We start from the raw sequence: 13,808 nt of genomic DNA on the forward strand, positions 1-13,808 counted from the left end.
ATTTTGCCTAAAAATATTTTCAACCAAATCATCTTGCAAGCATTTATTTTTTTCTCGATCACGAACATCCTTTCGAAGTTTGAGCATAGTAGAGACATATGAAGGTCTGGTTGTTGGAAGCGTGTAGTCAACTTCTGAAGCTCTATTTGACTCCAATTGTGCGAATTCAGTTTCATCAAACAGAGTGTACCCATCTCGTTCGTCCTTTACTATCATATTGTGCAATATGATACACGCTCTCATTATTTTCCCAACTTTTACCTTATCCTAAATAAGAGTCGGGATTTTGACTATGGCAAATCGAGCCTGCAAAACTCCAAAAGCACGCTCTACATCTTTACGCACAGCTTCTTGTTGTCTTGCAAATAAAGAGGCTTTTGGAGTTTGTGGCAGTGGAATAGATTGGATAAAAGTAGACCATTTTGGATAAATACCATCCGTCAGATAGTAAGCCAATTTACACTCATGTCCGTTGACACTGTATTTAACTTTAGGAGCTCGACCATGCAAAATATCATCAATGACTGGAGATCGATCAAGAACATTGATATCGTTTAATGTACCTGGTAATCCAAAGAAAGCATGTCAGATCCAGAGATCATACGAAGCCACCGCCTCTAAAACGATTGTGGGCTTTCCAGATCCACGGGTGTACAGACATTTCCATGCGGTGGGACAATTCTTCCACTCCCAATGCATACAGTCGATGCTTCCTATCATGCCGGGAAATCCGCGATACTCGCCAATGTCGAATAGTCTCTGAAGATCTGCTGGTGTGGGTCTTCTCAAGTACTCATCTCCAAATAAATTTACGATTGAATCTGTAAAATTGTCCAAGCATGCTAGCGCCACGCATTCAGAAAGTCGGAGGTATTCGTCAAACGCATCAGCTGCAGAACCATATGCCATCATACGAATCGCTGTTGTACACTTTTGCAATGTAGACAGACCCAACATTCCGGTAGCATCTCTTCTTTGTTGAAAATATGGTACTTCATTTGCGAGTCAGTCAACAAGATGAATGAATAATGGCTTGTTCATTCTAAAACGACGTCGGAAAATTTGGAGAGTGTATGTTGCATTATCACTGAAATAATCATTCCACAAGTGCTCATGACCGACTTCTCGATTTCTTTCAATGTAACCTCGCTTTTTTCTTGGTTTAGGTGGTCGTTGTTGTTGAACTGGTGGAGCCATAAGATTTTGCTAAACTTGGTTGCTGATTTGATCACATGTTTGATTAAAACATTCAACAATTATGTCATCAACATCATCAACATCATTTTGGGAAGAAAAAGCCATTTGAAGAGAATTTGTAAAGAAAGGAAAGGTGTTTTAAATTTTGGTGTTTGGTGTGAATATTGAGAAGGAGTAGTGTTTGGTGTAAATATTTTTTGTGCTTGCTTCTGCCATTATATAAGAAATTGTGTTGTCAAAGTAAGAATACAATTTTGTGGTACACAAACATTGGATACATATGTGGTCTAAAATGGTAGACAAACATGTGGTAGAGTACTACAATACAAAAAAATTGGTGTCACGGGGCTGGAGTTGCTTTGGGTGTCACCAAAAAAATTGGTGTCTACTTGTACAAACACAGCTTCTTTTGGTGTCACGGGTTCTGGTGTGAATTTTGGTTCATCCTGTACAAACACGGCTTCCTCTTGTTGACCTGCATTAACATAACAAACTGATTAATAATACATCCAAAGTACAAAAACATAACCGATTAATAAAGCATCCCATGTATCATAAACAAACTGATTAATAACAAATACATCCAAGTACACAAACATAAACAAACTGATTGTTTATGCATCCCATGTATCATAACTGACCCAATTTATAATCATTCCAAATACACAAACATAAACAAACTGATTAAAACATAGTTATAACAAATACATAAACACAAACAAACTAATTAATAACATAGTTATAACAAAAACCACAAGGAAACATCTTTTGACAATTCATCAAGATGACATCATGTCATCAATTAGCTTATCCTTAAGAGCTTTTTTTGATTCAGTTAGTGAATCCTTTTTAGCAATCAGATTATCAAGCATCACATGCTTGATATGCTCCTTCTGCATAGCAAACTCCCTCTCTTTCAACTCGAAGTCCTTCTGCTTCATCTCATACATCCTCGACACACGCTCCAACTGAAACTCCAAGTAAGCTTTCCCATCTTCCTCCACATCAATCGGTTGGGTGTTAGAGGATTTTTTGGACTTCCCCTTGGCAGCCTTAACACCAGGAGGACGGGGCAATGATTCATCCACATCAATCGGTTGGTGTGCATCCTGTTCAGACCCATTAATACTCACTCTTCCCCTTTTCACTCCATTACCTTTACTGATGGAGGCACACCATTTTTGATCGTATCTTAAGTGAAGCCATGCATGCTCAAGGGTAAACTTCTGTCCATGATCATTAAAGTAAATCTAATGTGCTAACAAAATCACATCATCTTCATTCTGTCCACTAGACTTCTCCCTAGTCGCAGGCTCGTAACAGCCAACAAACTTGCACACCAAGTCGTTTATCCTCCCCCACCTCTGCTTACAGTGACTCGCCTCTCTCTTGGGTCGACCAACAGCATCCGGACAGGAGTGAAAGTAATCGGTTATCCTCCCCCAAAAGGCTCCACGTATTTGCTCATTGGAAGTGACCGGATCCTTGCTAGTATTGAGCCAAGCGCTTACCAACATGATATCATCTGTTGGTAACCATGCTTTTCTTGACTTGCGGTTTTCTTGAGGGGATGGAGGTTCAGATGAAATTTCAGAAATTGGACTATCAAGAGGAGTGTATTCAAGGTTTTGGTTATCAATTTGACTGTGCAACAGGTTTATATAGCTAGAGGAGGGATGATATGGATTCATGGAGTCATTTGAATCCATATCCGTGATCAAGAACAAGTGTGTGTGTTAAAAGGAAAGGAATCGGTTGTGTTAAAGAAAAGCAACTGGTTTTGTTAAAGGGTTTTGTTAAGAGATTTGCTAAAGGGTTTTGTGTTTTTACTATGAAAAGGAATCGGTTGTGTTAAATAAAAGGAATTGGTTGTGTTAAAGCAATTAAGTGTTTACCTAACACAAACCAGCAACTACTAACACATTTAACACAAAGTAACCCACATCAAACAAATTAATGACATCAACCACCAAACAAAAGCAATGACATCAATCACTCAATGGACTCATACCTAATCTAACACCAAATAAATTAAAAAAAAGAGAAGGATAATAAATTACCTTCACTGATGGCCTAAGAGGTAGCTTCAATAACACACTCGAATCATCTTGAATTATTTTTGCTGTTAAAGAATGAATAAAAAGAAAAGAAAAGAGTTAGAATGGAAAACAAGTATGACTACTTAACTAAAATACCCTAAACATATTCATCTTGAACTTTTCTTTTACCAGATTGTGCCAACATGAATGAGAAATTGATGCCAGCCACCGCAAAAGGATATTCCCATTCGGCTCTTGTTCCATCCTGTCAGAACGAAATCATTTAATCTTGTTAGAATCATAGCGAGTTAGAAGAGATAATAATCCCACTATGTATAAATTCATTTTTTATGAATTAGGGCCATGACATAACTCAAATATGTGTAGATGTGAACTATAGATGGCATCACCATATACATTGCATATACGGAATTCACATATACAGAATCAAGCAAACAGAGAGAGAGAGTCCATGAGAACACACTTACTTGATGCTCCATTCGACATCCATCAAATGGGATTTCTATTCTTCGCTTAATGTTTCTCAGCCTTTCTTCCTAATAAGAGGTAATAAAATAGAGTCCAAAGATCAAATTGATAGTGACAATGAATAATGATTAACCGGAAACAAAATTATAAGGAACAACAAGAGACTTATTAGATGCACCAAGCACCAACACACTCTAATAACTTCTCTAAATTCTTTTATCTATTTGTCTTCCAGAGTTACTAATTCTTCCAAATAATGCTAAGACGAAGAACCTAATGTGAGAATGTGACATTCAGCGAGATTTGGTATTCGCCACTAACAATATCAAATAAAATGATCTATTTGGAACACATGCACAACAAAACCCCTAATTTTCCAACAAACTTCAAATAACCCTCATTTCCGATCCAAAATCAAAGAACCCTAATCATAAAACAATTTCCGATTCAAACAATTGTACTAAGAAACTTACCTTTCTAATTCGAATTGAATCAATCTCTCTTCTGATTTAATCGACTCCAAATTCAAACCGCATCCATCTCCAACTGTTAGTCGATTCTTTCTTTCGCGATTGGCTTCCAAATCGTCTTCGCTACTTATTTCTATCTCTCCACTCCCTGCTTCATCCCTTCCTCTTATTCCAAGTTCTCCGATTCAAAAACTTCAAGCTTCTGATTTCAAATTCTTCTTCTGATCCCAAATTCTTCGAGTCGGTTTTAATCGCATCTCTCTCGATAGAGAAAGAGAGAGAGAAAGGAAAAATGAAAAAAATCGATTATGCAAAAAAAAATTCTTTTTTCATATTTTTCTCCCATCCAACGAAACGCTGACACGTAACACCCCTTAAACCAACTTTGAGTCTCTTATATAAGGGGAAATCTTACTGTTTATTTTCTGAAACCAAAACTTTAAGAACTCTATTTATGAACCCCTATAAACCCCGATAGAAAAGGTCTAAAGGTGATGGAGAGAAGAGACTACAAAGCTTGACGATGTAATATATCATCAGAAACTTGGTGATGCCTCATGCCTTCGAAAATTTTAGTGAGATGGGGAAGAAATTTGTATATTGTTCCGTGATGCATGCACCTATGCATCTCTAAAATAAATATATGAGAAACAAAAGTATGATTTATAAACTTTTGGTTTTAACGATATAAATAATTAAAAGCAATATGCATTTCTTGATGATAAACTTATTTCCTTCAATAATGGTATGTTATCGCGATTCGCGACCGTTTTACCAAAATAGTCACTTCACCGTTTTCCAAACTGTCTATTTTCCAACAATTTTGGTCGCTTTCTCATTAGAGTACAAAAACATTAAAAACTTTTTCATTGAAGTAGACAACTACTGAGAAAAAACGTTTATAGGTTTCTCTGCCTATAAGTTTAAAGAGTGGGAGGCATAATCATCATTTACTTTTCTTATGATAGATACGATTTCAAATATACGTTTTAAGTCGTGATAGTTTCATTTATTGTGAAGATTCATGCAAATCTAATCTTTAAATTTGTTTGCAGTCCTATTAACGGCTTCCACAACTAGAACCTATTTCAAATTGGACCACCTTCCATTATGCAAAACAATAATACACAAATCTACCATAATAACTTATCAATAATTCATATATTTTTCTTTTGTTATAATTATTGATATACATATTAATTACTCCAAAAATTACAACCTATCTCACTCATTTACCTTTTTTTACATTTCAAATTTTCATTGAAAGGAAACTGCATAAACTTAATATAATTTCTCAATTTATATATTACTCAATATCTAAATGTTTCCCCTGATATGATACAAAACTTAATATAATTTCTTGTCCAACTCTATATATATATATATATAAACTTAATGTAATTTCTCAATTTATATATATACATATATTACTCAGCCGATCTTTTTCTTCATAATTTTTATTTTTGCTACATACTATGAGAATTCAATAGGTTATATATCTGCTGCAACATATATACACTCCAAACACCTATAACGGACATAGTCACATAGACGCATCAATTTAACATACAAGTAAGTACTTGTCAAAAGAAAATGTTCATGCAAATGTAAGAACATTTCGAAAGCAAACTAGCACAACAAAAAAAGACTTCATAACATTTAACATAATAATATCTTCTGCCATAACATAGGAACGAAAGAACAACCCATAAAGGATCATATATTAGTCATATTACATATTAGTCCTTGAATTTCAAAATACTTTTGAAGCATAGTGGCAACCTAAGTTTAATATCTTACATAAATAACCTTCCTCCCAAGGGGAAAATGGAGTGATCCGGTCTTCTTATTAATTCTTCAAACGAACGACCAATTCACGAACATGAAAGCTAAGCAGTGGTTTGATTCATCGTCTTCTAGAACTTTCCACACCGTTGCCTGCTCGTAAGACACCATCCTCCCCATGCTTGATGCACATACTCCAGCCGGAAGATGAGCATAGCCCTGTCAAACAAAATCAAGATTCAGAGTTAAACATCGATTTTCCAAGAACATGGCAAAAGGTTTCCCAAGGAAAAGACAAAAACCTGTTGCATGATCTTGGGGAACTCAGAGCAAAGAGCTTTACGACCAGACTCATCGAGGGTCTTGTCTAGCATTATGTCTTGAAGGGCTACAAGAGTAGTTTCCAGCATGTCTAAACCAGTCTGGTTTGCAAATGTGAAAACCGGTGAAGCCTGCAGAAGAGAGTGTCACTTGTCTCAAAAAATGCGAAACATGCCTCAGTCACTAATGAGAAATCTGAATCTGAGCCCTAGTCACTTACGTTTGTTTTGAGGGAGCAGCACAAGATTGCATCAGTGTGATTCCAGAGCTGATGGAGCAACGTGTCACCACTGGGTTGAGAATCAGAGCCAAAGAGACCTGCACCAGTGTGAAGGCTACAAAACCAAAAAAGAAAAGAGAAGAAGAGAGTTTCAGGTAAATAAAATAATCCACAGATTTTGTAAACAAAAACACCCTAGATCGCTAATAAGTACCTGTAACTCCGTGAGATCCAACGGACCAGAGTGAGAGCTTCAGGGGAAGTGGGAACAGAGATTGGACTGATACTGGAACCAGGACGAGGAGCAATGGCTAAAGCAACCCTTTGAATCGATCCTACTATGCTTCTCGCATACTGACGTGCCATTGACGCAACACTATCTCTTGAATGGTTATCAAATGTAAACTGAAATGCTATGGTTATCACCGACCTAAAGTTACAGCCATTTGGGTCGGCGTCACCTGCTTGACGTGTGGATCCTTCTAAAGCCGAGGCTAAATCAAGTGTACGGTTTGCAGATGCACCGTTCTATATGACAGTAAAAATCTATTAGACTACTGCATCAAGAATATATATTGATCTTTAAATGGCGTTTAGATATATTACCGGAGTTGATTTATGTTCAAGAGGTATGACACGGAAACCAGATGGAAGCAAAGGTGCATCATCAGCAAATGATTCGTCTATAGGGGCAAAGACAAGCTGTGCACAACCTCCAACCACATTTTCATCAACACCGCTACAAAGCTGGAAAAAGAATCAAGGGTCAAAACATTTGAACAAGAGAACCAAGGAACTGAGAAACTTTGGATGTGAAACTATGAAGTAAAACCTGTAGCAAATACATATCCCGAGCTAAACCCATGTCTTCAGGTGAGTAAGCGTGACCTTCAAGTCTAACCACCTCAAGAGACTGAAACAAGCAATTCAAGAAATGTTTTAGGATTGTCAAACGAACGTATTTAGAGAGAAGAGAAAGTGAAGCTGTTCTATTCTTTTGTACCTCTTCATGTTCAACTGTCTGCGCAAGAGGAAGAATGACTTGATTACTTGGGAACCCACCAGCTCTAGCGCAAGGAACAGCAAACGGACTTGCTCTAAGCGATGCAGCAGCATAAGCATCAACACCATAATCAGCCCATTCAGAGCGGTGTTCTCTAAGGAACCGAATCAGCACAGCAGGAGGAACATTCTTGATGAAAGAATGAGATTCAAGTTGGTTAGATAAAGACTGAAACAGGAGATAAGATTTCACCATTAACAAATCCTTACGATATGTACCTGAAGCAACATAGATGCCTTGGCACAAAGCACGCCACTACCAAAGCTCGGAAGGAAGGAGTTACCGTACTGAGCACCACCGAACTTCCCAGGGGACAAGTTTATCATAACAGTAATATCCTCTGCGCCATCACTACCCATTGGCGTCCATCCATCATCCACAAAACCATTAACAGCATCATTGAAACCCCTGGAGTTCATCCATTTAAACAATCAGAATAATGAAAAATGAACACTTGTTAATAAGGCTATTCAAGTCAAAGAAGATACTTACCGACAAAGTCTTTGACTGAAGGTTCTTAAAACTGCAGGTTGACGCCCTCCACCATACTGAACTTCTCCACTTGTCTCTTGTGCAATTTGTCTCACATGTCTCAGAGCCTAAATTAGAATCCAATCATAAGAAAACAGCAGTATCCCAAGTTTGTCCGGGTCATTATATACTAGGGAACAAGGTTACTTGAACTTACAGCGACAGTCATTTTCTGAGCAAGAATCTTGGAAGATTCATAAAGAGGCCTCATGACTTCAGGGACACTCCAGGCCTTACAAAAACCAACCAGAAAACAAAGTCATGAACATATTATAAAAGAGAGCTGATATGTTTTGAAACCAATTTGAGTTGTCACTTACATCCAAATCAACATGATCAACAATGTGGAGAATAGAGCCACCACCCTCACAAGGACGGATAAGAAAACCGCTTGGTCGCATTTCAGCTCTCACAAAGCTTGAAGAAGGTGGTCCAGTGGGGCCACCAGTTGCAGAAGTAAGAGACCTCTCACAAACCTGAAGACAGTGAGTGAAGACAACATGAAGTAGTATTAAAATAGAAACCACAAAACAGATCCAAGACCAAGAACTCACCACATAGCTTCCATCTTCTAAACAAGTACTATATCTCAGCGTCCAAAAGTCACGAGCAGCTGCCAATGTTGTCGGAGCATACATCTGTGTGTATATAAGCTCGATAGTCCCACCGTTTCCAGCAGGTATCACACTCAGAGTATCCACACATCGACAATCACGGAGCCAAGATGGACGATCTTTGAGGATTTCAGCGACCTATAGTTATTTATTTTTTCAAACAAGATTATGTATTTATCCTGATCACAAACACAAACCATAGAAGAATGAAACAGAATCACACTTATACCTTCATGGGTTCTAAACTCACGAGACCGCAGGCACGTGCTGCAATTCCACTGCAGTTGCGGGAAATAGCGACGATGCCAATAGAATCCGGACCAGGCTAGACCAGCAAAAGAAGGTTCAGTCAGTAACCAGTAAAAAAAAATTACATCTTTAAGACATCAGATTATACAACTTGAGAAGTTATATTTTTTACCTTCATCCCAATCATCTGCACCCAGTCAACAGCAGTTCCTGTAGCCTTGGAAAGGAACTCTGCAAGGGCCTCCTCTGCTATAGAAAGGAGACTATAACAACAAAAAGAAACCATATAAGTTGTCATATAGATTTCAACAAGCTGAGGGACATAAAGAGCAGAGAAGAAAAGCTCACCCAGCTGGGTTGTTAGCATCTCGTTGGAGATGCTGAGGATTTGAGTTTTGCTGTTGATGTTGCTGACCACTCACGACCACAGACTCACAGCTGTTGTCAGTGGTCGTCCCAGAAGCCTGCATTCCAAAAAAAGGTAACAACTTGTAAACAAAATGATTCATATATAATAATAATAATAATAATATATCACACAGATACTAATAGAATAGAGCAAAAAAAAAAATAATGAAGACTTTACAGTGTGAAGTTGATGTTTCATGTGGCCATTCTCATAGACCAAGTGGGAAACTTGCTTCTGCAAACGATCATTCTCTTCCATCAAGAGTTTGTTCATAGCATTGAGCTTTCTGTTCACTGTTTGAAGACGAGCAGCTTCTTTCCTCTGCTTCTCTCGACATCTTAAAATCAAAAAGAAGCTGTCAGTAAACCAACAAAAAAAAAGGCAAAATGTATATGTATGATGTGAATTAATATGTTATTAGTGGATGAACAGAGACAAACACCATTTGACTTATAAACACATCCAATGATATAAAAAAGAAAAGATAATGTAATTTTTTTTCCATTTATCATTATCATAGTCTCTGTTCTAAGTTCTATTACATTTATTTTAACTATTTAAGCTTTTGACAGAAATAAATGTAAAGAGGAGAACGCATTCAAAGACAATTTGATTAGATGTCACTTTCTTGAATCTAGATTTTTTTCAACTGTATATGTGTCAAGGCGTAAACAAAACTTGAGAGATTTGTAAGACATGGATCTGCACTAAAATCTGAAACATAATGATCACTAAGATCCAGACAAGAACTACCCAAATATTACTAACTTTTCTAAGCAGTGAGGAAAATAACATTTAACATCTTCTCAGATACTCAAAATACAAACAAAAAATAAAAATAATTAAAGAAATAATAAGAAGAAGAAGATGAATTTAATTCACCTGCGGTTCTGAAACCAAACTTTGATCTGTTTAGGCTCGATGTTGGAGAGGATGGGACATTCTCGTATGAGTTGCTGTCTTCTCAAAGAGCTGGGCTTAGGGCACTCAGTGTAAACTCTCTCGAGAGCTTCCACTTGTTCCGGCGTGTACCTCACATACTTGCCGGAATCTAACCCTTTATCAGGCGACTCTCTGTTCATCGTGTGGACCATCATCATAGCTCAAAATCTAAAGTAAAGAACTTGAAAGAAAGAAAAAAGGATGAAACTTTCAAATGGGGTGAAAAATTCGAGAAATACTAGGTTTTTTATTGTTGTTGTTGTAGTTGCTGGGTTCTTTTCAAGGGTAGGCTCTCTGAGTAGAGAGAGCCTCCACTCACGTTCATGAGATAATGGTGGTGAGAAATGAAAAAAAAGGAGTTTGGGGGAAAGAAAAAGAAATTAAAAAAGAAAGTTTAAATTTTTATTCCTTTCGGTTTATTTGGTGTTTCTTATAAGCGCAGCGCAAGGCAGAAAACGCCAGAGAGAGACAATGGCTGAGAGAGGAAGGAGAAGATAAGAGGAGCGAGCAAGTTAAAGGAAGCAAAGTAAGGGTCTTTATCATCTCTAGACGCCAATCTCGAGATCCTTTTAAGACATGGTCCAACCCAAAAATATTTTTAAAAACAAAATCTGTCAAAATAAATTACCTTTTGTTTTTTTGTGTGGCGCGATAGAAGACTAAAAAAAAAAAAAAAAAAAATAACGAAGCAAAAAGTAAAAAATAAGCCAGGTGGGTTGAATTTTATAAAAGCTTTTACTTTTACGGTTCTCTACTGCAAGAAAATTTTTTTAAAAAAAAACTTTTTACAGAACAATTTAGTTACATAATGATGCAATGGAGTTTTTGAATAAGAAATGTTGTTATTTACAAAATCAATTACTAAGTACATACTAAATTTTATTATTTAATTCAGTAAAATATATTCTTGTTTAGTACGTACTAGTATGCAATTAAAGAAAATAATAGTTAGGATAGGAGTAATTAAAAGAAGGTGCAGGATAAAAAAGGGGGAAAGACAATAAAGGAGAAAAGCCAACATACGCAAAACAGTCTCTGCAAAACCCATCTGTTTTATTTTTACTCTACCCACAACAGTAATGATAAAAAAAATAAGTAGTATAAAATAACTAACTTAACAAGGATGCAGAGAGACAGGCCAATCTTTGTTTTTTACTTTTTTTATATTATTATTATATTTTATACAGAAGTATATGAAATTGTTGTCGGAAGAAACGGATATTTGACGAAATGGTTATTTTGCTAACTTGGGGAAAAAGAGAAAAAAAAAAGCTGTTGTCTTTAGCGTCTCTGTGAGAAGGACATAACATAAGTTTGTTTATCTCTCCTCTTTCCTCTCTACTGTTTCTGTCTGATTGAGCATCATGATGGTGATTCTGATGTTTATACATGTTCATGTATATCATCATGTGTCTATGTACGTACATCTTTGGATGCATTAGGTTGATGATGAGATACTGATGAATGATGATGATGCAGCATGCATGAGGAAAACTGTGTGGGAAAATGTTACTAAAGCGCGTGAGAGGCGTGAACGGGTGGTGCGGCTTTATTTTCATTGATAATAAAGTTATAAACATGCCTTAATTTAAGACTTTTATGTTTTTAAAATATTGTTTTACGGAAATATTAAAACAATTAGTCTATGCTCAATTTTACAATCAGCTTTAGCCTTTTTATTATCAAAACTATGTACATGGAAACGAATATTTAGCACTATATATTTTGATTTCAATCTGATTCTTGGAATAAAAAGAAAAAAAAAAAAAAAAAAAAAAAGAGAAGAGAGACAAGTTTGGCATTGGTCAGTACAAATCTGTTTAAGGGTTCTGTAACGAGTTGTACAAATCAATGTTCGGACAAACGGCTAACTTCTTATAACACTACGGTCCTACGTGTCTATACGGTAGGACAAGACCAAATACAAGTAATTTTGTAGTATTATATACAGAGAGAGAGAGGAATAAATGAAGCTAGGAAGAGGTCATGTGAAGTCTCATCATGAGTCCAACTTTGTGCATGCGCTTCGATTTTCTACATGGCAGATACCACCCACGTAGCCCCCCTATACATATACATACATACTCACCCTTTTCTTCTCTAGCTAGTGTTGTTTTCTTCTCTAGCTAGTGTTGTGTGCAATTAACCATAGTATTTTTATTTTCATAAAAAGATTACAACTACTTTTCTCCATCGAATGCACGCAAAATAAATAAATTCTTTTCAAGTTTTATTCTTTCCATAAAACACCACTCAACATTAGTATTAAATTACACAATATATATTACGAGGTTTCTTATCGCGCCACTCAAAACATATTTCCTTTTGAGTTTGAGTTTTCTTTTCTCATCACGCGGCATTTTACTCTTGCATTTGCATGTACACCATTTTCATTTTGAACTATGGTCCTATATATATAACCTTATACGACCAATTTCATTTTCATTTTGTAAACCATTTTCATATTACTCTTTCCTCGTATATCGTCTTTGAACTATGGTCCCTAGTATTAGTATAAGTATAACCCATGGAATGTGTTGTAAATGTTTTTAGAAATCACTATGTTTTTATCGAAAGTATATCATATATTTTGGTATTACAATAATTAACAACGATTAAACATAGATCATGTTTTACGTATTTTACTCACTCAAATACAAAAACCTGTGTAATAAGTAATCAGCAATTTGTATTTTGAATGTTCCCTGTTTCCTCGGCTCGAATCCTTTGAAAGGGAAAGAAGGGATACACCCATAACGCATTATACATAATGCAGTGCTCTTTAACCCTCTTATCTAAAAGGCTTTGGATGCTTTCATAATAAGGAAAATAAAGAAACCATAAATAGAGTGCATAGTTTGGTTGCTGGAGGAAAAAAGAATGTCAAACCTTTTAATTTGACAATATCTATCTTTACAAAATAATAATTGGCTTTGTCTATATATATTTTTATTTGTTGTGCCAACTTTATATTTTTAGCAAGAGGCATGGAGCAAGAGAGTACCCCACTGGGCCAAGTCCACTCACTCTTGTTCCCATGTCACATATTACATTGCTTGATTTCCCAAATTTACAATGTTTTTTCTTCTTCTTCTTCTTTTGTTGGTGTCATTTTCCACCATTTCTATACTTCCTTTTGGAGCTCCATTATAGATCTATCTTGTTTCACATGTGATTTTTTTTTTTTTTTTTTTTTTTTTTGTCAATAACATGCATTATATATCAGTATGAATCCGGTTTCGTGACTTATGTTTATAAAGGTATTTGAATATTCGATCCTAATTAACAAGATAGACCACCAAGTGAAATGCTAATTTCCTAACGCCGTCCAAGGTTGAAAGATAATATATATACAGAAGTTTACTATAAACTGAGATATACACAAGGAGTGCAGTCTAATAACATCTAATTTGGAGTCAAACTAATTAGTGCAGTTGAACTGAAACTTATTTCACAACCCTACATTTATACTTATGGAA

General features: G+C 36.1%; 2 protein-coding genes across 3 annotated transcripts; both read right to left on the reverse strand.

The window, feature by feature from the left end:
- Positions 1-1,976: 1,976 nt before the first annotated feature.
- Positions 1,977-2,906, reverse strand: LOC104784179 (glutathione S-transferase T3-like). Its single transcript, XM_087509538.1, has 2 exons — positions 2,469-2,906; positions 1,977-2,423 (listed from the first exon to the last, which is right to left on the reverse strand). The coding sequence occupies exons 1-2, from the start codon at positions 2,904-2,906 to the stop codon at positions 1,977-1,979; spliced, it is 885 nt and encodes a 294-aa protein (XP_087365664.1).
- Positions 2,907-5,825: 2,919 nt separating this feature from the next.
- Positions 5,826-10,982, reverse strand: LOC104781869 (homeobox-leucine zipper protein ATHB-14). Of its 2 annotated transcripts, XM_010506640.3 has the most exons (17): positions 10,270-10,982; positions 9,565-9,724; positions 9,327-9,442; positions 9,151-9,241; positions 8,959-9,054; positions 8,670-8,867; positions 8,436-8,591; positions 8,273-8,347; positions 8,077-8,183; positions 7,803-7,992; positions 7,525-7,713; positions 7,354-7,434; positions 7,128-7,268; positions 6,736-7,049; positions 6,522-6,636; positions 6,283-6,432; positions 5,826-6,199 (listed from the first exon to the last, which is right to left on the reverse strand). In XM_010506640.3, the coding sequence occupies exons 1-17, from the start codon at positions 10,485-10,487 to the stop codon at positions 6,053-6,055; spliced, it is 2,544 nt and encodes an 847-aa protein (XP_010504942.2). In that variant the 5' UTR covers positions 10,488-10,982; the 3' UTR covers positions 5,826-6,052. The 2 variants fall into 2 exon arrangements, with proteins under 2 accessions (XP_010504942.2, XP_087367705.1); XM_087511579.1 differs by having other exon boundaries at positions 8,436-8,867; positions 10,270-10,838.
- Positions 10,983-13,808: the final 2,826 nt, after the last annotated feature.

This window comes from Camelina sativa, chromosome 4 (assembly GCF_030686135.1).
Source record: "Camelina sativa cultivar CO46 ecotype springtype chromosome 4, ASM3068613v1".
Taxonomy (NCBI): Eukaryota; Viridiplantae; Streptophyta; class Magnoliopsida; order Brassicales; family Brassicaceae; genus Camelina; species Camelina sativa.

What these genes read in the sequence shown, in the direction of transcription:
- LOC104784179 (XM_087509538.1), bottom strand. Translation starts at nt 2,906, where the DNA reads ATGGATTCAAATGACTCCATGAATCCATATCATCCCTCCTCTAGCTAT. An exon ending in GTGGACAGAATGAAGATGAT is followed by an intron (nt 2,424 to 2,468) that starts GTGATTTTGTTA and finishes GATCATGGACAG; the next exon opens with AAGTTTACCCTTGAGCATGC.
- LOC104781869 (XM_087511579.1), bottom strand. Translation starts at nt 10,487, where the DNA reads ATGATGATGGTCCACACGATGAACAGAGAGTCGCCTGATAAAGGGTTA. An exon ending in GGGATATGTATTTGCTACAG is followed by an intron (nt 7,269 to 7,353) that starts GTTTTACTTCAT and finishes TTCTTTTTCCAG; the next exon opens with CTTTGTAGCGGTGTTGATGA. An exon ending in TCCCCAAGATCATGCAACAG is followed by an intron (nt 6,200 to 6,282) that starts GTTTTTGTCTTT and finishes TTTGTTTGACAG; the next exon opens with GGCTATGCTCATCTTCCGGC.